Genomic DNA, 25,822 nt, shown 5'->3' with positions numbered 1-25,822 from the left:
TATATAAAGATGATAATTACCCTCTTCCAGACTCCAAAAGGGATTCATTTTTACTTCTGGCCGGCAAGTAGACCAGACAATGGCAATCCCTGATCTCCGTCATGCAACTGCTATCGCAGTGATTTAAATCAGAACTCTAGTCCCTAATGAAAGCTGAATTAATTCTGGATTGCCCCTTATTCTCAAGGAACAGCCTTTCAGAGTCCCAGTCAAATGCCAAGGAGTGCTAATCAGGGTCCTTCCAACGTGGCCGGTCCTGACTTTAATCTCTGTCCCCGGCCTTGTGAATCTGGCAAGAGCTCTGCTGAGACACTCAGATGTACTTCCATTCAAACAAGCAATCTTCCATTGCCAGAAAGAGAGCTTCTTAGTCTGTTATCAGTACCAGGTAACTTAAGGTTTGGCTACTCATACTGTTCCCAGATTTCCCCTTCCTAGCCTAGAAGAGCAACGGGCTAGAAGTCTGAAAATCTGAGCTCTAGTCTGTTGGTCAGCAACTGGTCCTAAGACTCTTAGGCTAGATCCCTCAAAGTTCCCTTATCCTTAAATGTAAAATGCATCTGGATGAAAAATCTTTCAGTTTATTCTTCTTGCTCTAAAGTAATCACTAACACCGCTGCCAATTCTTACTTTAGACAATCCTAGATTATACATTCTTCTGTGGATCCATCAAAGCCAGCCCAGTGACTCATTAAAACTCTCCATTTTCATGAGAACACTATAACAAATGAACTTAAACTACAACAGCAAAAGTTTGGGATTACAAAGCAAGCCGTTAAACTTCATCACTGTGACCATTCGTACTGCAGGTCCTAGTATTTGTTGCCTTGACTACTAAACCTTGCAAAGCTGATGAGAACCCACCTATGGCTGAAAATAAAGAGAAAAGCCAAACCTAAATGAAGAAAGGAGTCAGTTTAGGACATCACTATGAAAAACGGTAAGCAATCCAGTTGACCCTTGAACAACATGAATTGGAACCACATGGGCCCACTTTTATGGGGCTTTTCTTCTGCCTTTACCGTTCCTGATACAACATGAACAACTTCTCTTCCTCCTCAGCTACTCAACATAAAGACCATGAGGATGAAAACCTTTATGATGATCTACTTCCACTTAATAAATAATAGGTTGGAGCAAAAGTAATCGCAGGTTTTGTCACTACTTTTATATATTTATTTTATTATTATTCTTTTTTGGAGTCTCACTCCGTTGCCCAGGCTGGAGTGCAGTGGTGTGATCTCTGCTATCTGCAGCTTCCACCTCCCATTTTCAAGCCCATGTTCTCCTGCCTCAGCCTCCCAAATAACTGGGATTACAGGCACATGCCACCACACTTGGGTACTTTTATTTTTGAGATGGAGTTTCCCTCTTGTTGCCCAGGCTGGAGTGCAATGGCACGATCTGAGCTCACCGCAACCTCTGCCTCCCAGGCTCAAGCAATTCTCCTGCCTCAGCCTCCTGAGTACCTGGAATTATAGGAACCTGCCACCACACCCGGCTAACTTTTGTATTTTTAGTAAAGACGGGGTTTCACCATGTTGGCCAGGCTGGTCTCAAACTCCTGACCTCAAGTGATCCGCTGCTCACCTTAGCCTCACAAAGTGATGGGATTACAGGCGTGAGCAACTGTGTCTGCCCATGCCTGGATAATTTTTGTATTTTTAGTAGAGATGGGATTTTACCATGTTGGTCAGGCTGGTCTCAAACTCCTGACTTCAAGTGATCCACCCACCTTGCCCACCTTGCTGTTACTTTTAATGGTAAAACCCATGACTACTTTTGCATGACCCAAATAGTAAATATTTTCTTTTCATTATGATCTTCTTAATAACATTCTTTTGCTAGCTTATTTTATTGTAAGAATATAATACATATAACATATAAAATATGTGTTAAGTGACTGTTTATGTTATTAGTAAGGTTTCCAGTCAACAGTAGCTATCTGTAGTTAAGTTTTGGGGAGACAAATGTTACATACAAGTTTTTGACTGTGCAGGGAGCCAGTGCCTCTGCCCCCAACACTGTTCAAGGATCAACTGTAAACAAACAAGGAGGAGAAGAAGCCTGAGTCATCGCTCCCTTAAATCATTCCTTTTACGAAGAAGGATGCTGACGGTGTATCTGGCAGCAGGTCAAAGCAGAAGAGAGTCCAGTTTTCCCTTTTTGGAAGCTAAATTCTGTACTTTTTTCAGCAAATAAGAATACCAGAAGATACACATTCTATTTGTTCTCACAATGGACAAAAGAAACAGTGATTAAAATTAATGACAGGCTGAAACAAAGTCCTACTTCCATAAGCACAAAGACCTAATGCAGTCACTTCATAAGTCAGAGAACGTTATTCTGCACAAACTTGTCAAGTGCTGCCTAAGTTCCTCACTGCATCCCCCGCCACATACGTGCACAAATCACCACTTCCCTGACCACAGAGCACCTGGCTGTACCTCTTCTCTATGGGATGTGGATCCCAGACACTGGTGTCTCTTGTGGAGTATCTCCCCTTCCCCGCAGTATCTGGAGCTAACAAAAAGCAAAGGAATCTATTCCACAACCAGTGCTACAGCCAACACCCCAGAGGACCCCATCACTAGGTTTTTCATTGCTCTAGTAACGTATCAGCTAGAAGCAACTGAACTCTAGGTCGGTCCTTACTTTCTGCAAGAGACCCTGTATGTGGTAGAAAAGGCACCAGCTGAGAAGCTATGCGTGAATCCTAGCTCTGCCAGTGACTAGCTATGCTCATTCAGACACTCAAAATGTACTAAGAACCTACTATGGACCAGACATCTTGCTGGGCATTAATGATATAACGGTGTCAAGGCACAGAAGGTGCCTGCTGTTACAGAGGTAAAACCCACAGAACACCTCCATGGCCCCGCTGTGTGGAACGATGGTGCCTATATCAAGTCATCGCTGAGGTTCTTTTTGACTATAAAGTGCTATAGTTTTACAGTCTGAGATACAGCCCTGGTTGGCTACAGTATCTGGATGGTATTTGGCACAGCCTCCCTGGGCCTTAGTTTCCTTATCTATAAAGCAAACAGGTTTCATTTGAAAATGTCTCCTTTACCTTATGCAGACACAGCGGGAGGTTTCCAGAATCGCTCTGCAGCGAGGTCTTCTGTTGAACAGCCGCCCAGCAATATGAATCCACGAAGGCAGCCTGACGCCAGGAGAAAGAACTTGGAGAAAAACAGCTTATCTGTGTACCTGAGAAGCAAAACAGATAGTTTCCAATGAATGAAAACACAGCTACCTGGACCCTTGTCCCCATCTCACATGTTTTTACTTTTGTCTAAGACAGGGAGCACCAGGACAGGAGGTGGGGACGTTAGGGCAGAACTAAAAACAAACACCCAAGTTCATATCAAAACGAAGGATCACAGAGTGGTTTTGGCCAACAGTGGTCATAATAGCAGCTTGGCTTCAGTTGGAGAAAAATTCTTAAGAAGAACTACCATAAAAAGAACAAGGAAGCAGGAAAAGAACCAGAGCCCAAAACGCATGAGACAAGTGGAGAAAGCTGGTTTAGTTTGGAGTAAGGATTGAGAAAAAGAAAAGGTTATGTGGGACGGTCAGTGAGGTGTCTGAATGTAGAAAATTGGACTAAAAAACAAAGTTCTCTTAGAACAAAGAACTCTTAGCCTAAGGAACAGAAAGCGGAAGGGAACATTTGGCAATAGACCACTGGATGGGAAATCAGCAGTTTTCCACCTTCTCTAACACTAAAGGAAAAACAGGCCCAAACCGCAGCCCAAGTGGTTACATCTGGAAGGGAATTGCTCAAGACCGAAACCTTCCAACAGCAGATGAGTGCCGGATGGGAAGTGGGAAGACTTGGGGCCTCTCGGGGCTCTGTCGTTAACTCGCTCTTCTGGGAAGGGACTCCTCTGCACACGGAAGACTACATGCCCCTGCAGACGCTACCATTACATCTGTAAAACCTACCATCTGGAAGATTCTTTGTGCTTCTGGCACCCACAGGTCATGGAGGGAAACCGACTAATAGGATTGTGAGGTTCGGTCAGAGCCACGTCCTCCCCTTCCCACCATTATCACCGGGGCTGATGCTAAGCCTTGCTTGACCCAGCCCTGATCCCCTGTCCCCACCCGGCACATACAAGAGCGTGTGTGTCACAGGCATAGGGGTCAGAGCTGATCCCCTGTCCCCACCCGGCACATACAAGAGCATGTGTGTCACAGGCATAGGGGTCAGAGCTGATCCCCTGTCCCCACCCGACACATACAAGAGCGTGTGTGTCACAGGCATAGGGGTCAGAGCTGATCCCCTGTCCCCACCTGGCACATACAAGAGCGTGTGTGTCACAGGCATAGGGGTCAGAGCTGATCGCCTGTCCCCACCCGGCACATACAAGAGCGCGTGTGTCACAGGCACAGCGGTCAGAGCTGATCCCCTGTCCCCACCCGGCACATACAAGAGCGTGTGTGTCACAGGCACAGGGGTCAGAGCTGATCCCCTGTCCCCACCCGACACATACAAGAGCGTGTGTGTCACAGGCATAGGGGTCAGAGCTGATCCCCTGTCCCCACCCGACACATACAAGAGCGTGTGTGTCACAGGCATAGGGGTCAGAGCTGATCCCCTGTCCCCACCCGGCACATACAAGAGCGTGTGTGTCACAGGCATAGGGGTCAGAGCTGATTCCGTCCCCACCCGGCACATACAAGAGCGTGCGTGTCACAGGCATAGGGGTCAGAGCTGATCCCCTGTCCCCACCCGGCACATACAAGAGCGTGTGTGTCACAGGCATAGGGGTCAGAGCTGATCCCCTGTCCCCACCCGGCACATACAAGAGCGTGTGTGTCACAGGCACAGGGGTCAGAGCTGATCCCCTGTCCCCACCCGGCACATACAAGAGCGTGTGTGTCACAGGCATAGGGGTCAGAGCTGATCCCCTGTCCCCACCCGGCACATACAAGAGCGTGTGTGTCACAGGCATAGGGGTCAGAGCTGATCCCCTGTCCCCACCCGGCACATACAAGAGCGTGTGTGTCACAGACATAGGGGTCAGAGCTGATCCCCTGTCCCCACCCGGCACATACAAGAGCGTGTGTGTCACAGGCATAGGGGTCAGAGCTGATCCCCTGTCCCCACCCGACACATACAAGAGCGTGTGTGTCACAGGCATAGGGGTCAGAGCTGATCCCCTGTCCCCACCCGGCACATACAAGAGCGTGTGTGTCACAGGCACAGGGGTCAGAGCTGATCCCCTGTCCCCACCCGGCACATACAAGAGCGTGTGTGTCACAGGCACAGGGGTCAGAGCTGATCCCCTGTCCCCACCCGGCACATACAAGAGCGTGTGTGTCACAGGCATAGGGGTCAGAGCTGATCCCCTGTCCCCACCCGGCACATACAAGAGCGTGTGTGTCACAGGCACAGGGGTCAGAGCTGATCCCCTGTCCCCACCCGGCACATACAAGAGCGCGTGTGTCACAGGCATAGGGGTCAGAGCTGATCCCCTGTCCCCACCCGGCACATACAAGAGCGTGTGTGTCACAGGCACAGGGGTCAGAGCTGATTTCCTGTCCCCACCCGGCACATAAAAGAGCGTGTGTGTCACAGGCACAGGGGTCAGAGCTGATCCCCTGTCCCCACCCGACACATACAAGAGCGCGTGTGTCACAGGCACAGGGGTCAGAGCTGATTTCCTGTCCCCACCCGGCACATACAAGAGCGTGTGTGTCACAGGCACAGGGGTCAGAGCTGATCCCCTGTCCCCACCCGGCACATACAAGAGCGTGTGTGTCACAGGCATAGGGGTCAGAGCTGATCCCCTGTCCCCACCCGGCACATACAAGAGCGTGTGTGTCACAGGCATAGGGGTCAGAGCTGATTCCCTGTCCCCACCCGGCACATACAAGAGCGCGTGTGTCACAGGCATAGGGGTCAGAGCTGATCCCCTGTCCCCACCCGGCACATACAAGAGCGTGTGTGTCACAGGCACAGGGGTCAGAGATGATCACCTGTCCCCACCCGGCACATACAAGAGCGTGTGTGTCACAGGCACAGGGGTCAGAGCTGATCCCCTGTCCCCACCCGGCACATACAAGAGCATGTGTGTCACAGGCACAGGGGTCAGAGCTGATCCCCTGTCCCCACCCGGCACATACAAGAGCACGTGTGTCACAGGCACAGGGGTCAGAGCTGATCCCCTGTCCCCACCCGGCACATACAAGAGCGTGTGTGTCACAGGCACAGGGGTCAGAGCTGATCCCCTGTCCCCACCCGGCACATACAAGAGCGTGTGTGTCACAGGCACAGGGGTCAGAGCTGATCCCCTGTCCCCACCCGGCATACAAGAGCGTGTGTGTCACAGGCACAGGGGTCAGAGCTGATCCCCTGTCCCCACCCGGCACATACAAGAGCATGTGTGTCACAGGCATAGGGGTCAGAGCTGATCCCCTGTCCCCACCCGGCACATACAAGAGCGTGTGTGTCACAGGCATAGGGGTCAGAGCTGATCCCCTGTCCCCACCCGACACATACAAGAGCGTGTGTGTCACAGGCATAGGGGTCAGAGCTGATTTCCTGTCCCCACCCGGCACATACAAGAGCGTGTGTGTCACAGGCACAGGGGTCAGAGCTGATCCCCTGTCCCCACCCGGCACATACAAGAGCGTGTGTGTCACAGGCACAGGGGTCAGAGCTAATCCCCTGTCCCCACCCGGCACATACAAGAGCGTGTGTGTCACAGGCACAGGGGTCAGAGCTGATCCCCTGTCCCCACCCGGCACATACAAGAGCACGTGTGTCACAGGCATAGGGGTCAGAGCTGATCCCCTGTCCCCACCCGGCACATACAAGAGCGTGTGTGTCACAGGCACAGGGGTCAGAGCTGATCCCCTGTCCCCACCCGGCACATACAAGAGCATGTGTGTCACAGGCATAGGGGTCAGAGCTGATCCCCTGTCCCCACCCGGCACATACAAGAGCGTGTGTGTCACAGGCATAGGGGTCAGAGCTGATCCCCTGTCCCCACCCGGCACATACAAGAGCGTGTGTGTCACAGACATAGGGGTCAGAGCTGATCCCCTGTCCCCACCCGGCACATACAAGAGCGTGTGTGTCACAGGCATAGGGGTCAGAGCTGATCCCCTGTCCCCACCCGGCACATACAAGAGCGTGTGTGTCACAGGCACAGGGGTCAGAGCTGATCCCCTGTCCCCACCCGGCACATACAAGAGCGTGTGTGTCACAGGCATAGGGGTCAGAGCTGATCCCCTGTCCCCACCCGGCACATACAAGAGCGTGTGTGTCACAGGCATAGGGGTCAGAGCTGATTCCGTCCCCACCCGGCACATACAAGAGCGTGCGTGTCACAGGCATAGGGGTCAGAGCTGATCCCCTGTCCCCACCCGGCACAAACAAGAGCGTGTGTGTCACAGGCACAGGGGTCAGAGCTGATCCCCTGTCCCCACCCGGCATACAAGAGCGTGTGTGTCACAGGCACAGGGGTCAGAGATGATCCCCTGTCCCCACCCGGCACATACAAGAGCATGTGTGTCACAGGCATAGGGGTCAGAGCTGATCCCCTGTCCCCACCCGGCACATACAAGAGCGTGTGTGTCACAGGCATAGGGGTCAGAGCTGATCCCCTGTCCCCACCCGACACATACAAGAGCGTGTGTGTCACAGGCATAGGGGTCAGAGCTGATTTCCTGTCCCCACCCGGCACATACAAGAGCGTGTGTGTCACAGGCACAGGGGTCAGAGCTGATCCCCTGTCCCCACCCGGCACATACAAGAGCGTGTGTGTCACAGGCACAGGGGTCAGAGCTGATCCCCTGTCCCCACCCGGCACATACAAGAGCGTGTGTGTCACAGGCACAGGGGTCAGAGCTGATCCCCTGTCCCCACCCGGCACATACAAGAGCACGTGTGTCACAGGCATAGGGGTCAGAGCTGATCCCCTGTCCCCACCCGGCACATACAAGAGCGTGTGTGTCACAGGCACAGGGGTCAGAGCTGATCCCCTGTCCCCACCCGGCACATACAAGAGCATGTGTGTCACAGGCATAGGGGTCAGAGCTGATCCCCTGTCCCCACCCGGCACATACAAGAGCGTGTGTGTCACAGGCACAGGGGTCAGAGCTGATCCCCTGTCCCCACCCGACACATACAAGAGCGTGTGTGTCACAGGCATAGGGGTCAGAGCTGATCCCCTGTCCCCACCCGACACATACAAGAGCGTGTGTGTCACAGGCATAGGGGTCAGAGCTGATCCCCTGTCCCCACCCGGCACATACAAGAGCGTGTGTGTCACAGGCATAGGGGTCAGAGCTGATTCCGTCCCCACCCGGCACATACAAGAGCGTGCGTGTCACAGGCATAGGGGTCAGAGCTGATCCCCTGTCCCCACCCGGCACATACAAGAGCGTGTGTGTCACAGGCATAGGGGTCAGAGCTGATCCCCTGTCCCCACCCGGCACATACAAGAGCGTGTGTGTCACAGGCACAGGGGTCAGAGCTGATCCCCTGTCCCCACCCGGCACATACAAGAGCGTGTGTGTCACAGGCATAGGGGTCAGAGCTGATCCCCTGTCCCCACCCGGCACATACAAGAGCGTGTGTGTCACAGGCATAGGGGTCAGAGCTGATCCCCTGTCCCCACCCGGCACATACAAGAGCGTGTGTGTCACAGACATAGGGGTCAGAGCTGATCCCCTGTCCCCACCCGGCACATACAAGAGCGTGTGTGTCACAGGCATAGGGGTCAGAGCTGATCCCCTGTCCCCACCCGACACATACAAGAGCGTGTGTGTCACAGGCATAGGGGTCAGAGCTGATCCCCTGTCCCCACCCGGCACATACAAGAGCGTGTGTGTCACAGGCACAGGGGTCAGAGCTGATCCCCTGTCCCCACCCGGCACATACAAGAGCGTGTGTGTCACAGGCACAGGGGTCAGAGCTGATCCCCTGTCCCCACCCGGCACATACAAGAGCGCGTGTGTCACAGGCACAGGGGTCAGAGCTGATTTCCTGTCCCCACCCGGCACATAAAAGAGCGTGTGTGTCACAGGCACAGGGGTCAGAGCTGATCCCCTGTCCCCACCCGACACATACAAGAGCGCGTGTGTCACAGGCACAGGGGTCAGAGCTGATTTCCTGTCCCCACCCGGCACATACAAGAGCGTGTGTGTCACAGGCACAGGGGTCAGAGCTGATCCCCTGTCCCCACCCGGCACATACAAGAGCGTGTGTGTCACAGGCATAGGGGTCAGAGCTGATCCCCTGTCCCCACCCGGCACATACAAGAGCGTGTGTGTCACAGGCATAGGGGTCAGAGCTGATTCCCTGTCCCCACCCGGCACATACAAGAGCGCGTGTGTCACAGGCATAGGGGTCAGAGCTGATCCCCTGTCCCCACCCGGCACATACAAGAGCGTGTGTGTCACAGGCACAGGGGTCAGAGCTGATCACCTGTCCCCACCCGGCACATACAAGAGCGTGTGTGTCACAGGCACAGGGGTCAGAGCTGATCCCCTGTCCCCACCCGGCACATACAAGAGCATGTGTGTCACAGGCACAGGGGTCAGAGCTGATCCCCTGTCCCCACCCGGCACATACAAGAGCACGTGTGTCACAGGCACAGGGGTCAGAGCTGATCCCCTGTCCCCACCCGGCACATACAAGAGCGTGTGTGTCACAGGCACAGGGGTCAGAGCTGATCCCCTGTCCCCACCCGGCACATACAAGAGCGTGTGTGTCACAGGCACAGGGGTCAGAGCTGATCCCCTGTCCCCACCCGGCATACAAGAGCGTGTGTGTCACAGGCACAGGGGTCAGAGCTGATCCCCTGTCCCCACCCGGCACATACAAGAGCATGTGTGTCACAGGCATAGGGGTCAGAGCTGATCCCCTGTCCCCACCCGGCACATACAAGAGCGTGTGTGTCACAGGCATAGGGGTCAGAGCTGATCCCCTGTCCCCACCCGACACATACAAGAGCGTGTGTGTCACAGGCATAGGGGTCAGAGCTGATTTCCTGTCCCCACCCGGCACATACAAGAGCGTGTGTGTCACAGGCACAGGGGTCAGAGCTGATCCCCTGTCCCCACCCGGCACATACAAGAGCGTGTGTGTCACAGGCACAGGGGTCAGAGCTAATCCCCTGTCCCCACCCGGCACATACAAGAGCGTGTGTGTCACAGGCACAGGGGTCAGAGCTGATCCCCTGTCCCCACCCGGCACATACAAGAGCACGTGTGTCACAGGCATAGGGGTCAGAGCTGATCCCCTGTCCCCACCCGGCACATACAAGAGCGTGTGTGTCACAGGCACAGGGGTCAGAGCTGATCCCCTGTCCCCACCCGGCACATACAAGAGCATGTGTGTCACAGGCATAGGGGTCAGAGCTGATCCCCTGTCCCCACCCGGCACATACAAGAGCGTGTGTGTCACAGGCATAGGGGTCAGAGCTGATCCCCTGTCCCCACCCGGCACATACAAGAGCGTGTGTGTCACAGACATAGGGGTCAGAGCTGATCCCCTGTCCCCACCCGGCACATACAAGAGCGTGTGTGTCACAGGCATAGGGGTCAGAGCTGATCCCCTGTCCCCACCCGACACATACAAGAGCGTGTGTGTCACAGGCATAGGGGTCAGAGCTGATCCCCTGTCCCCACCCGGCACATACAAGAGCGTGTGTGTCACAGGCACAGGGGTCAGAGCTGATCCCCTGTCCCCACCCGGCACATACAAGAGCGTGTGTGTCACAGGCACAGGGGTCAGAGCTGATCCCCTGTCCCCACCCGGAACATACAAGAGCGCGTGTGTCACAGGCACAGGGGTCAGAGCTGATTTCCTGTCCCCACCCGGCACATAAAAGAGCGTGTGTGTCACAGGCACAGGGGTCAGAGCTGATCCCCTGTCCCCACCCGACACATACAAGAGCGCGTGTGTCACAGGCACAGGGGTCAGAGCTGATTTCCTGTCCCCACCCGGCACATACAAGAGCGTGTGTGTCACAGGCACAGGGGTCAGAGCTGATCCCCTGTCCCCACCCGGCACATACAAGAGCGTGTGTGTCACAGGCATAGGGGTCAGAGCTGATCCCCTGTCCCCACCCGGCACATACAAGAGCGTGTGTGTCACAGGCATAGGGGTCAGAGCTGATCCCCTGTCCCCACCCGGCACATACAAGAGCGCGTGTGTCACAGGCATAGGGGTCAGAGCTGATCCCCTGTCCCCACCCGGCACATACAAGAGCGTGTGTGTCACAGGCACAGGGGTCAGAGCTGATCACCTGTCCCCACCCGGCACATACAAGAGCGTGTGTGTCACAGGCACAGGGGTCAGAGCTGATCCCCTGTCCCCACCCGGCACATACAAGAGCATGTGTGTCACAGGCACAGGGGTCAGAGCTGATCCCGTGTCCCCACCCGGCACATACAAGAGCACGTGTGTCACAGGCACAGGGGTCAGAGCTGATCCCCTGTCCCCACCCGGCACATACAAGAGCGTGTGTGTCACAGGCACAGGGGTCAGAGCTGATCCCCTGTCCCCACCCGGCACATACAAGAGCGTGTGTGTCACAGGCACAGGGGTCAGAGCTGATCCCCTGTCCCCACCCGGCATACAAGAGCGTGTGTGTCACAGGCACAGGGGTCAGAGATGATCCCCTGTCCCCACCCGGCACATACAAGAGCATGTGTGTCACAGGCATAGGGGTCAGAGCTGATCCCCTGTCCCCACCCGGCACATACAAGAGCGTGTGTGTCACAGGCATAGGGGTCAGAGCTGATCCCCTGTCCCCACCCGACACATACAAGAGCGTGTGTGTCACAGGCATAGGGGTCAGAGCTGATTTCCTGTCCCCACCCGGCACATACAAGAGCGTGTGTGTCACAGGCACAGGGGTCAGAGCTGATCCCCTGTCCCCACCCGGCACATACAAGAGCGTGTGTGTCACAGGCACAGGGGTCAGAGCTGATCCCCTGTCCCCACCCGGCACATACAAGAGCGTGTGTGTCACAGGCACAGGGGTCAGAGCTGATCCCCTGTCCCCACCCGGCACATACAAGAGCACGTGTGTCACAGGCATAGGGGTCAGAGCTGATCCCCTGTCCCCACCCGGCACATACAAGAGCGTGTGTGTCACAGGCACAGGGGTCAGAGCTGATCCCCTGTCCCCACCCGGCACATACAAGAGCATGTGTGTCACAGGCATAGGGGTCAGAGCTGATCCCCTGTCCCCACCCGGCACATACAAGAGCGTGTGTGTCACAGGCATAGGGGTCAGAGCTGATCCCCTGTCCCCACCTGGCACATACAAGAGCGTGTGTGTCACAGGCATAGGGGTCAGAGCTGATCCCCTGTCCCCACCCGGCACATACAAGAGCGTGTGTGTCACAGGCATAGGGGTCAGAGCTGATCCCCTGTCCCCACCCGGCACATACAAGAGCGTGTGTGTCACAGGCATAGGGGTCAGAGCTGATCCCCTGTCCCCACCCGGCACATACAAGAGCGTGTGTGTCACAGGCACAGGGGTCAGAGCTGATCCCCTGTCCCCACCCGGCACATACAAGAGCGTGTGTGTCACAGGCACAGGGGTCAGAGCTGATCACCTGTCCCCACCCGGCACATACAAGAGCGCGTGTGTCACAGGCACAGGGGTCAGAGCTGATTTCCTGTCCCAACCCGGCACATACAAGAGCGTGTGTGTCACAGGCACAGGGGTCAGAGCTGATCCCCTGTCCCCACCCGGCACATACAAGAGCGTGTGTGTCACAGGCATAGGGGTCAGAGCTGATCCCCTGTCCCCACCCGACACATACAAGAGCACGTGTGTCACAGGCACAGGGGTCAGAGCTGATTTCCTGTCCCCACCCGGCACATACAAGAGCGTGTGTGTCACAGGCACAGCTGTCAGAGCTGATCCCCTGTCCCCACCCGGCACATACAAGAGCGTGTGTGTCACAGGCATAGGGGTCAGAGCTGATCCCCTGTCCCCACCCGGCACATACAAGAGCGTGTGTGTCACAGGCATAGGGGTCAGAGCTGATCCCCTGTCCCCACCCGGCACATACAAGAGCGTGTGTGTCACAGGCATAGGGGTCAGAGCTGATCCCCTGTCCCCACCCGGCACATACAAGAGCGTGTGTGTCACAGGCACAGGGGTCAGAGCTGATCCCCTGTCCCCACCCGGCACATACAAGAGCGTGTGTGTCACAGGCACAGGGGTCAGAGCTGATCCCCTGTCCCCACCCGGCACATACAAGAGCGTGTGTGTCACAGGCACAGGGGTCAGAGCTGATCCCCTGTCCCCACCCGGCACATACAAGAGCGCGTGTGTCACAGGCACAGGGGTCAGAGCTGATTTCCTGTCCCCACCCGGCACATACAAGAGCGTGTGTGTCACAGGCATAGGGGTCAGAGCTGATTTCCTGTCCCCACCCGGCACATACAAGAGCGTGTGTGTCACAGGCACAGGGGTCAGAGCTGATCCCCTGTCCCCACCCGACACATACAAGAGCGCGTGTGTCACAGGCACAGGGGTCAGAGCTGATTTCCTGTCCCCACCCGGCACATACAAGAGCGTGTGTGTCACAGGCACAGGGGTCAGAGCTGATCCCCTGTCCCCACCCGGCACATACAAGAGCACGTGTGTCACAGGCACAGGGGTCAGAGCTGATCCCCTGTCCCCACCCGGCACATACAAGAGCGTGTGTGTCACAGGCACAGGGGTCAGAGCTGATCCCCTGTCCCCACCCGGCACATACAAGAGCGTGTGTGTCACAGGCACAGGGGTCAGAGCTGATCCCCTGTCCCCACCCGGCACATACAAGAGCGTGTGTGTCACAGGCATAGGGGTCAGAGCTGATCCCCTGTCCCCACCCGGCACATACAAGAGCGTGTGTGTCACAGGCACAGGGGTCAGAGCTGATCCCCTGTCCCCACCCGGCACATACAAGAGCATGTGTGTCACAGGCATAGGGGTCAGAGCTAATCCCCTGTCCCCACCCGACACATACAAGAGCGTGTGTGTCACAGGCATAGGGGTCAGAGCTGATCCCCTGTCCCCACCCGGCACATACAAGAGCGTGTGTGTCACAGGCACAGGGGTCAGAGCTGATCCCCTGTCCCCACCCGGCACATACAAGAGCGTGTGTGTCACAGGCATAGGGGTCAGAGCTGATCCCCTGTCCCCACCCGGCACATACAAGAGCGCGTGTGTCACAGGCACAGGGGTCAGAGCTGATTTCGTGTCCCCACCCGGCACATACAAGAGCGTGTGTGTCACAGGCACAGGGGTCAGAGCTGATCCCCTGTCCCCACCCGGCACATACAAGAGCGTGTGTGTCACAGGCACAGGGGTCAGAGCTGATCCCCTGTCCCCACCCGGCACATACAAGAGCGTGTGTGTCACAGGCACAGGGGTCAGAGCTGATCCCCTGTCCCCACCCGGCACATACAGGAGCGCGTGTGTCACAGGCATAGGGGTCAGAGCTGATCCCCTGTCCCCACCCGGCACATACAAGAGCGTGTGTGTCACAGGCATAGGGGTCAGAGCTGATCCCCTGTCCCCACCCGGCACATACAAGAGCGTGTGTGTCACAGGCATAGGGGTCAGAGCTGATCCCCTGTCCCCACCCGGCACATACAAGAGCGCGTGTGTCACAGGCACAGGGGTCAGAGCTGATTTCCTGTCCCCACCCGGCACATACAAGAGCGTGTGTGTCACAGGCACAGGGGTCAGAGCTGATCCCCTGTCCCCACCCGGCACATACAAGAGCGTGTGTGTCACAGGCATAGGGGTCAGAGCTGATTCCGTCCCCACCCGGCACATACAAGAGCGTGCGTGTCACAGGCGTAGGGGTCAGAGCTGATCCCCTGTCCCCACCCGGCACATACAAGAGCGTGTGTGTCACAGGCATAGGGGTCAGAGCTGATCCCCTGTCCCCACCCGGCACATACAAGAGCGTGTGTGTCACAGGCACAGGGGTCAGAGCTGATCCCCTGTCCCCACCCGGCACATACAAGAGCATGTGTGTCACAGGCATAGGGGTCAGAGCTGATCCCCTGTCCCCACCCGGCACATACAAGAGCGTGTGTGTCACAGGCATAGGGGTCAGAGCTGATCCCCTGTCCCCACCCGACACATACAAGAGCGCGTGTGTCACAGGCACAGGGGTCAGAGCTGATTTCCTGTCCCCACCCGGCACATACAAGAGCGTGTGTGTCACAGGCACAGGGGTCAGAGCTGATCCCCTGTCCCCACCCGGCACATACAAGAGCGTGTGTGTCACAGGCACAGGGGTCAGAGCTGATCCCCTGTCCCCACCCGGTACATACAAGAGCATGTGTGTCACAGGCATAGGGGTCAGAGCTGATCCCCTGTCCCCACCCGGCACATACAAGAGCGTGTGTGTCACAGGCATAGGGGTCAGAGCTGATCCCCTGTCCCCACCCGGCACATACAAGAGCGTGTGTGTCACAGACATAGGGGTCAGAGCTGATCCCCTGTCCCCACCCGGCACATACAAGAGCGTGTGTGTCACAGGCATAGGGGTCAGAGCTGATCCCCTGTCCCCACCCGACACATACAAGAGCGTATGTGTCACAGGCATAGGGGTCAGAGCTGATCCCCTGTCCCCACCCGGCACATACAAGAGCGTGTGTGTCACAGGCACAGGGGTCAGAGCTGATCCCCTGTCCCCACCCGGCACATACAAGAGCGTGTGTGTCACAGGCACAGGGGTCAGAGCTGATCCCCTGTCCCCACCCGGCACATACAAGAGCGCGTGTGTCACAGGCACAGGGGTCAGAGCTGATTTCCTGTCCCCACCCGGCACATAAAAGAGCGTGTGTGTCACAGGCACAGGGGTCAGAGCTGATCCCCTGTCCCCACCCGACACATACAAGAGCGCGTGTGTCACAGGCACAGGGGTCAGAGCTGATTTCCTGTTCCCACCCGGCACATACAAGAGCGTGTGTGTCACAGGCACAGGGGTCAGAGCTGATCCCCTGTCCCCACCCGGCACATACAAGAGCGTGTGTGTCACAGGCATAGGGGTCAGAGCTGATCCCCTGTCCCCACCCGGCACATACAAGAGCGTGTGTGTCACAGGCATAGGGGTCAGAGCTGATCCCCTGTCCCCACCCGGCACATACAAGAGCGCGTGTGTCACAGGCATAGGGGTCAGAGCTGATCCCCTGTCCCCACCCGGCACATACAAGAGCGTGTGTGTCACAGGCACAGGGGTCAGAGCTGATCACCTGTCCCCACCCGGCACATACAAGAGCGTGTGTGTCACAGGCACAGGGGTCAGAGCTGATCCCCTGTCCCCACCCGGCACATACAAGAGCGTGTGTGTCACAGGCACAGGGGTCAGAGCTGATCCCCTGTCCCCACCCGCCACATACAAGAGCACGTGTGTCACAGGCACAGGGGTCAGAGCTGATCCCCTGTCCCCACCCGGCACATACAAGAGCGTGTGTGTCACAGGCACAGGGGTCAGAGCTGATCCCCTGTCCCCACCCGGCACATACAAGAGCGTGTGTGTCACAGGCACAGGGGTCAGAGCTGATCCCCTGTCCCCACCCGGCATACAAGAGCGTGTGTGTCACAGGCACAGGGGTCAGAGCTGATCCCCTGTCCCCACCCGGCACATACAAGAGCATGTGTGTCACAGGCATAGGGGTCAGAGCTGATCCCCTGTCCCCACCCGGCACATACAAGAGCGTGTGTGTCACAGGCATAGGGGTCAGAGCTGATCCCCTGTCCCCACCCGACACATACAAGAGCGTGTGTGTCACAGGCACAGGGGTCAGAGCTGATCCCCTGTCCCCACCCGGCACATACAAGAGCGTGTGTGTCACAGGCACAGGGGTCAGAGCTGATCCCCTGTCCCCACCCGGCACATACAAGAGCGTGTGTGTCACAGGCACAGGGGTCAGAGCTGATCCCCTGTCCCCACCCGGCACATACAAGAGCGTGTGTGTCACAGGCACAGGGGTCAGAGCTGATCCCCTGTCCCCACCCGGCACATACAAGAGCGTGTGTGTCACAGGCACAGGGGTCAGAGCTGATCCCCTGTCCCCACCCGACACATACAAGAGCGTGTGTGTCACAGGCATAGGGGTCAGAGCTGATTTCCTGTCCCCACCCGGCACATACAAGAGCGTGTGTGTCACAGGCACAGGGGTCAGAGCTGATCCCCTGTCCCCACCCGGCACATACAAGAGCGTGTGTGTCACAGGCACAGGGGTCAGAGCTGATCCCCTGTCCCCACCCGGCACATACAAGAGCGTGTGTGTCACAGGCACAGGGGTCAGAGCTGATCCCCTGTCCCCACCCGGCACATACAAGAGCACGTGTGTCACAGGCACAGGGGTCAGAGCTGATCCCCTGTCCCCACCCGGCACATACAAGAGCGTGTGTGTCACAGGCACAGGGGTCAGAGCTGATCCCCTGTCCCCACCCGGCACATACAAGAGCGTGTGTGTCACAGGCACAGGGGTCAGAGCTGATCCCCTGTCCCCACCCGGCACATACAAGAGCGCGTGTGTCACAGGCACAGGGGTCAGAGCTGATTTCCTGTCCCCATCCGGCACATACAAGAGCGTGTGTGTCACAGGCATAGGGGTCAGAGCTGATTTCCTGTCCCCACCCGGCACATACAAGAGCGTGTGTGTCACAGGCACAGGGGTCAGAGCTGATCCCCTGTCCCCACCCGACACATACAAGAGCGCGTGTGTCACAGGCACAGGGGTCAGAGCTGATTTCCTGTCCCCACCCGGCACATACAAGAGCGTGTGTGTCACAGGCACAGGGGTCAGAGCTGATCCCCTGTCCCCACCCGGCACATACAAGAGCACGTGTGTCACAGGCACAGGGGTCAGAGCTGATCCCCTGTCCCCACCCGGCACATACAAGAGCGCGTGTGTCACAGGCACAGGGGTCAGAGCTGATTTCCTGTCCCCACCCGGCACATAAAAGAGCGTGTGTGTCACAGGCACAGGGGTCAGAGCTGATCCCCTGTCCCCACCCGACACATACAAGAGCGCGTGTGTCACAGGCACAGGGGTCAGAGCTGATTTCCTGTCCCCACCCGGCACATACAAGAGCGTGTGTGTCACAGGCACAGGGGTCAGAGCTGATCCCCTGTCCCCACCCGGCACATACAAGAGCGTGTGTGTCACAGGCATAGGGGTCAGAGCTGATCCCCTGTCCCCACCCGGCACATACAAGAGCGTGTGTGTCACAGGCATAGGGGTCAGAGCTGATCCCCTGTCCCCACCCGGCACATACAAGAGCGCGTGTGTCACAGGCATAGGGGTCAGAGCTGATCCCCTGTCCCCACCCGGCACATACAAGAGCGTGTGTGTCACAGGCACAGGGGTCAGAGCTGATCACCTGTCCCCACCCGGCACATACAAGAGCGTGTGTGTCACAGGCACAGGGGTCAGAGCTGATCCCCTGTCCCCACCCGGCACATACAAGAGCGTGTGTGTCACAGGCACAGGGGTCAGAGCTGATCCCCTGTCCCCACCCGCCACATACAAGAGCACGTGTGTCACAGGCACAGGGGTCAGAGCTGATCCCCTGTCCCCACCCGGCACATACAAGAGCGTGTGTGTCACAGGCACAGGGGTCAGAGCTGATCCCCTGTCCCCACCCGGCACATACAAGAGCGTGTGTGTCACAGGCACAGGGGTCAGAGCTGATCCCCTGTCCCCACCCGGCATACAAGAGCGTGTGTGTCACAGGCACAGGGGTCAGAGCTGATCCCCTGTCCCCACCCGGCACATACAAGAGCATGTGTGTCACAGGCATAGGGGTCAGAGCTGATCCCCTGTCCCCACCCGGCACATACAAGAGCGTGTGTGTCACAGGCATAGGGGTCAGAGCTGATCCCCTGTCCCCACCCGACACATACAAGAGCGTGTGTGTCACAGGCACAGGGGTCAGAGCTGATCCCCTGTCCCCACCCGGCACATACAAGAGCGTGTGTGTCACAGGCACAGGGGTCAGAGCTGATCCCCTGTCCCCACCCGGCACATACAAGAGCGTGTGTGTCACAGGCACAGGGGTCAGAGCTGATCCCCTGTCCCCACCCGGCACATACAAGAGCGTGTGTGTCACAGGCACAGGGGTCAGAGCTGATCCCCTGTCCCCACCCGGCACATACAAGAGCGTGTGTGTCACAGGCACAGGGGTCAGAGCTGATCCCCTGTCCCCACCCGACACATACAAGAGCGTGTGTGTCACAGGCATAGGGGTCAGAGCTGATTTCCTGTCCCCACCCGGCACATACAAGAGCGTGTGTGTCACAGGCACAGGGGTCAGAGCTGATCCCCTGTCCCCACCCGGCACATACAAGAGCGTGTGTGTCACAGGCACAGGGGTCAGAGCTGATCCCCTGTCCCCACCCGGCACATACAAGAGCGTGTGTGTCACAGGCACAGGGGTCAGAGCTGATCCCCTGTCCCCACCCGGCACATACAAGAGCACGTGTGTCACAGGCACAGGGGTCAGAGCTGATCCCCTGTCCCCACCCGGCACATACAAGAGCGTGTGTGTCACAGGCACAGGGGTCAGAGCTGATCCCCTGTCCCCACCCGGCACATACAAGAGCGTGTGTGTCACAGGCACAGGGGTCAGAGCTGATCCCCTGTCCCCACCCGGCACATACAAGAGCGCGTGTGTCACAGGCACAGGGGTCAGAGCTGATTTCCTGTCCCCATCCGGCACATACAAGAGCGTGTGTGTCACAGGCATAGGGGTCAGAGCTGATTTCCTGTCCCCACCCGGCACATACAAGAGCGTGTGTGTCACAGGCACAGGGGTCAGAGCTGATCCCCTGTCCCCACCCGACACATACAAGAGCGCGTGTGTCACAGGCACAGGGGTCAGAGCTGATTTCCTGTCCCCACCCGGCACATACAAGAGCGTGTGTGTCACAGGCACAGGGGTCAGAGCTGATCCCCTGTCCCCACCCGGCACATACAAGAGCACGTGTGTCACAGGCACAGGGGTCAGAGCTGATCCCCTGTCCCCACCCGGCACATACAAGAGCGCGTGTGTCACAGGCACAGGGGTCAGAGCTGATTTCCTGTCCCCACCCGGCACATAAAAGAGCGTGTGTGTCACAGGCACAGGGGTCAGAGCTGATCCCCTGTCCCCACCCGACACATACAAGAGCGCGTGTGTCACAGGCACAGGGGTCAGAGCTGATTTCCTGTCCCCACCCGGCACATACAAGAGCGTGTGTGTCACAGGCACAGGGGTCAGAGCTGATCCCCTGTCCCCACCCGGCACATACAAGAGCGTGTGTGTCACAGGCATAGGGGTCAGAGCTGATCCCCTGTCCCCACCCGGCACATACAAGAGCGTGTGTGTCACAGGCATAGGGGTCAGAGCTGATCCCCTGTCCCCACCCGGCACATACAAGAGCGCGTGTGTCACAGGCATAGGGGTCAGAGCTGATCCCCTGTCCCCACCCGGCACATACAAGAGCGTGTGTGTCACAGGCACAGGGGTCAGAGCTGATCACCTGTCCCCACCCGGCACATACAAGAGCGTGTGTGTCACAGGCACAGGGGTCAGAGCTGATCCCCTGTCCCCACCCGGCACATACAAGAGCGTGTGTGTCACAGGCACAGGGGTCAGAGCTGATCCCCTGTCCCCACCCGCCACATACAAGAGCACGTGTGTCACAGGCACAGGGGTCAGAGCTGATCCCCTGTCCCCACCCGGCACATACAAGAGCGTGTGTGTCACAGGCACAGGGGTCAGAGCTGATCCCCTGTCCCCACCCGGCACATACAAGAGCGTGTGTGTCACAGGCACAGGGGTCAGAGCTGATCCCCTGTCCCCACCCGGCATACAAGAGCGTGTGTGTCACAGGCACAGGGGTCAGAGCTGATCCCCTGTCCCCACCCGGCACATACAAGAGCATGTGTGTCACAGGCATAGGGGTCAGAGCTGATCCCCTGTCCCCACCCGGCACATACAAGAGCGTGTGTGTCACAGGCACAGGGGTCAGAGCTGATCCCCTGTCCCCACCCGGCACATACAAGAGCGTGTGTGTCACAGGCATAGGGGTCAGAGCTGATCCCCTGTCCCCACCCGGCACATACAAGAGCGTGTGTGTCACAGACATAGGGGTCAGAGCTGATCCCCTGTCCCCACCCGGCACATACAAGAGCGTGTGTGTCACAGGCATAGGGGTCAGAGCTGATCCCCTGTCCCCACCCGACACATACAAGAGCGTGTGTGTCACAGGCATAGGGGTCAGAGCTGATCCCCTGTCCCCACCCGGCACATACAAGAGCGTGTGTGTCACAGGCACAGGGGTCAGAGCTGATCCCGTCCCCACCCGGCACATAAAAGAGCGTGTGTGTCACAGGCACAGGGGTCAGAGCTGATCCCCTGTCCCCACCCGGCACATACAAGAGCACGTGTGTCACAGGCACAGGGGTCAGAGCTGATCCCCTGTCCCCACCCGACACATACAAGAGCGCGTGTGTCACAGGCACAGGGGTCAGAGCTGATTTCCTGTCCCCACCCGGCACATACAAGAGCGTGTGTGTCACAGGCACAGGGGTCAGAGCTGATCCCCTGTCCCCACCCGGCACATACAAGAGCACGTGTGTCACAGGCATAGGGGTCAGAGCTGATCCCCTGTCCCCACCCGGCACATACAAGAGCGTGTGTGTCACAGGCATAGGGGTCAGAGCTGATCCCCTGTCCCCACCCGGCACATACAAGAGCGCGTGTGTCACAGGCATAGGGGTCAGAGCTGATCCCCTGTCCCCACCCGGCACATACAAGAGCGTGTGTGTCACAGGCACAGGGGTCAGAGCTGATCACCTGTCCCCACCCGGCACATACAAGAGCGTGTGTGTCACAGGCACAGGGGTCAGAGCTGATCCCCTGTCCCCACCCGGCACATACAAGAGCGTGTGTGTCACAGGCACAGGGGTCAGAGCTGATCCCCTGTCCCCACCCGGCACATACAAGAGCACGTGTGTCACAGGCACAGGGGTCAGAGCTGATCCCCTGTCCCCACCCGGCACATACAAGAGCGTGTGTGTCACAGGCACAGGGGTCAGAGCTGATCCCCTGTCCCCACCCGGCACATACAAGAGCGTGTGTGTCACAGGCACAGGGGTCAGAGCTGATCCCCTGCCCCCACCCGGCATACAAGAGCGTGTGTGTCACAGGCACAGGGGTCAGAGCTGATCCCCTGTCCCCACCCGGCACATACAAGAGCATGTGTGTCACAGGCATAGGGGTCAGAGCTGATCCCCTGTCCCCACCCGGCACATACAAGAGCGTGTGTGTCACAGGCATAGGGGTCAGAGCTGATCCCCTGTCCCCACCCGATAGATACAAGAGCGTGTGTGTCACAGGCACAGGGGTCAGAGCTGATCCCCTGTCCCCACCCGGCACATACAAGAGCGTGTGTGTCACAGGCACAGGGGTCAGAGCTGATCCCCTGTCCCCACCCGGCACATACAAGAGCGTGTGTGTCACAGGCACAGGGGTCAGAGCTGATCCCCTGTCCCCACCCGGCACATACAAGAGCGTGTGTGTCACAGGCATAGGGGTCAGAGCTGATTTCCTGTCCCCACCCGGCACATACAAGAGCGTGTGTGTCACAGGCACAGGGGTCAGAGCTGATCCCCTGTCCCCACCCGGCACATACAAGAGCGTGTGTGTCACAGGCACAGGGGTCAGAGCTGATCCCCTGTCCCCACCCGGCACATACAAGAGCGTGTGTGTCACAGGCACAGGGGTCAGAGCTGATCCCCTGTCCCCACCCGGCACATACAAGAGCACGTGTGTCACAGGCACAGGGGTCAGAGCTGATCCCCTGTCCCCACCCGGCACATACAAGAGCGTGTGTGTCACAGGCACAGGGGTCAGAGCTGATCCCCTGTCCCCACCCGGCACATACAAGAGCATGTGTGTCACAGGCATAGGGGTCAGAGCTGATCCCCTGTCCCCACCCGGCACATACAAGAGCGTGTGTGTCACAGGCACAGGGGTCAGAGCTGATCACCTGTCCCCACCCGGCACATACAAGAGCGCGTGTGTCACAGGCATAGGGGTCAGAGCTGATCCCCTGTCCCCACCCGGCACATACAAGAGCATGTGTGTCACAGGCATAGGGGTCAGAGCTGATCCCCTGTCCCCACCCGGCACATACAAGAGCGTGTGTGTCACAGGCACAGGGGTCAGAGCTGATCCCCTGTCCCCACCCGGCACATACAAGAGCGCGTGTGTCACAGGCACAGGGGTCAGAGCTGATTTCCTGTCCCCACCCGGCACATACAAGAGCGTGTGTGTCACAGGCACAGGGGTCAGAGCTGATCCCCTGTCCCCACCCGGCACATACAAGAGCGCGTGTGTCACAGGCATAGGGGTCAGAGCTGATCCCCTGTCCCCACCCGACACATACAAGAGCGTGTGTGTCACAGGCATAGGGGTCAGAGCTGATCCCCTGTCCTCACCCGACACATACAAGAGCGTGTGTGTCACAGGCATAGGGGTCAGAGCTGATCCCCTGTCCCCACCCGGCACATACAAGAGCGTGTGTGTCACAGGCACAGGGGTCAGAGCTGATCCCCTGTCCCCACCCGGCACATACAAGAGCGTGTGTGTCACAGGCACAGGGGTCAGAGCTGATCCCCTGTCCCCACCCGGCACATACAAGAGCGTGTGTGTCACAGGCACAGGGGTCAGAGCTGATCCCCTGTCCCCACCCGACACATACAAGAGCGCGTGTGTCACAGGCACAGGGGTCAGAGCTGATTTCCTGTCCCCACCCGGCACATACAAGAGCGTGTGTTTCACAGGCACAGGGGTCAGAGCTGATCCCCTGTCCCCACCCGGCACATACAAGAGCGTGTGTGTCACAGGCATAGGGGTCAGAGCTGATCCCCTGTCCCCACCCGGCACATACAAGAGCGTGTGTGTCACAGGCATAGGGGTCAGAGCTGATCCCCTGTCCCCACCCGGCACATACAAGAGCGCGTGTGTCACAGGCATAGGGGTCAGAGCTGATCCCCTGTCCCCACCCGGCACATACAAGAGCGTGTGTGTCACAGGCACAGGGGTCAGAGCTGATCCCCTGTCCCCACCCGGCACATACAAGAGCGTGTGTGTCACAGGCACAGGGGTCAGAGCTGATCCCCTGTCCCCACCCGGCACATACAAGAGCATGTGTGTCACAGGCATAGGGGTCAGAGCTGATCCCCTGTCCCCACCCGGCACATACAAGAGCACGTGTGTCACAGGCACAGGGGTCAGAGCTGATCCCCTGTCCCCACCCGGCACATACAAGAGCGTGTGTGTCACAGGCACAGGGGTCAGAGCTGATCCCCTGTCCCCACCCGGCACATACAAGAGCGTGTGTGTCACAGGCACAGGGGTCAGAGCTGATCCCCTGTCCCCACCCGGCATACAAGAGCGTGTGTGTCACAGGCACAGGGGTCAGAGCTGATCCCCTGTCCCCACCCGGCACATACAAGAGCATGTGTGTCACAGGCATAGGGGTCAGAGCTGATCCCCTGTCCCCACCCGGCACATACAAGAGCGTGTGTGTCACAGGCATAGGGGTCAGAGCTGATCCCCTGTCCCCACCCGACACATACAAGAGCGTGTGTGTCACAGGCATAGGGGTCAGAGCTGATCCCCTGTCCCCACCCGACACATACAAGAGCATGTGTGTCACAGGCATAGGGGTCAGAGCTGATCCCCTGTCCCCACCCGGCACATACAAGAGCGTGTGTGTCACAGGCACAGGGGTCAGAGCTGATCCCCTGTCCCCACCCGGCACATACAAGAGCGTGTGTGTCACAGGCACAGGGGTCAGAGCTGATCCCCTGTCCCCACCCGGCACATACAAGAGCGTGTGTGTCACAGGCACAGGGGTCAGAGCTGATCCCCTGTCCCCACCCGGCACATACAAGAGCGTGTGTGTCACAGGCACAGGGGTCAGAGCTGATCCCCTGTCCCCACCCGGCACATACAAGAGCATGTGTGTCACAGGCATAGGGGTCAGAGCTGATCCCCTGTCCCCACCCGGCACATACAAGAGCGCGTGTGTCACAGGCATAGGGGTCAGAGCTGATCCCCCGTCCCCACCCGGCACATACAAGAGCGTGTGTGTCACAGGCACAGGGGTCAGAGCTGATCCCCCGTCCCCACCCGGCACATACAAGAGCGCGTGTGTCACAGGCACAGGGGTCAGAGCTGATCCCCTGTCCCCACCCGGCACATACAAGAGCGTGTGTGTCACAGGCATAGGGGTCAGAGCTGATCACCTGTCCCCACCCGGCACATACAAGAGCGTGTGTGTCACAGGCACAGGGGTCAGAGCTGATCCCCTGTCCCCACCCGGCACATACAAGAGCGTGTGTGTCACAGGCATAGGGGTCAGAGCTGATCCCCTGTCCCCACCCGGCACATACAAGAGCGTGTGTGTCACAGGCATAGGGGTCAGAGCTGATCCCCTGTCCCCACCCGGCACATACAAGAGCATGTGTGTCACAGGCATAGGGGTCAGAGCTGATCCCCCGTCCCCACCCGGCACATACAAGAGCGCGTGTGTCACAGGCATAGGGGTCAGAGCTGATCCCCCGTCCCCACCCGGCACATACAAGAGCGTGTGTGTCACAGGCACAGGGGTCAGAGCTGATCCCCCGTCCCCACCCGGCACATACAAGAGCGCGTGTGTCACAGGCACAGGGGTCAGAGCTGATCCCCTGTCCCCACCCGGCACATACAAGAGCGTGTGTGTCACAGGCATAGGGGTCAGAGCTGATCACCTGTCCCCACCC

At 58.1% G+C, this 25,822-nt stretch overlaps 1 protein-coding gene across 6 annotated transcripts in view; it reads right to left on the bottom strand.

Annotated features, from left to right (window-relative positions):
- Positions 1-25,822, bottom strand: part of LOC105711902 (pannexin-1) — a 189,159-nt gene that overhangs the window by 125,779 nt on the left and 37,558 nt on the right. For all 6 annotated transcript variants that reach the window (XM_064365425.1, XM_064365426.1, XM_064365421.1 and 3 more), the window contains exon 2: positions 3,074-3,213. In XM_064365425.1, coding sequence (XP_064221495.1) covers positions 3,074-3,213 — 140 coding nt within the window. The remainder of the gene's footprint in view (positions 1-3,073; positions 3,214-25,822) is intronic.

This window comes from Aotus nancymaae, unplaced genomic scaffold (genome assembly GCF_030222135.1).
Source record: "Aotus nancymaae isolate 86718 unplaced genomic scaffold, 86718_ANA_hifiasm-v0.15.2.pri h1tg000059l, whole genome shotgun sequence".
Taxonomy (NCBI): domain Eukaryota; kingdom Metazoa; phylum Chordata; class Mammalia; order Primates; family Aotidae; genus Aotus; species Aotus nancymaae.
This window is presented reverse-complemented; position numbering and strand designations above follow the sequence as displayed.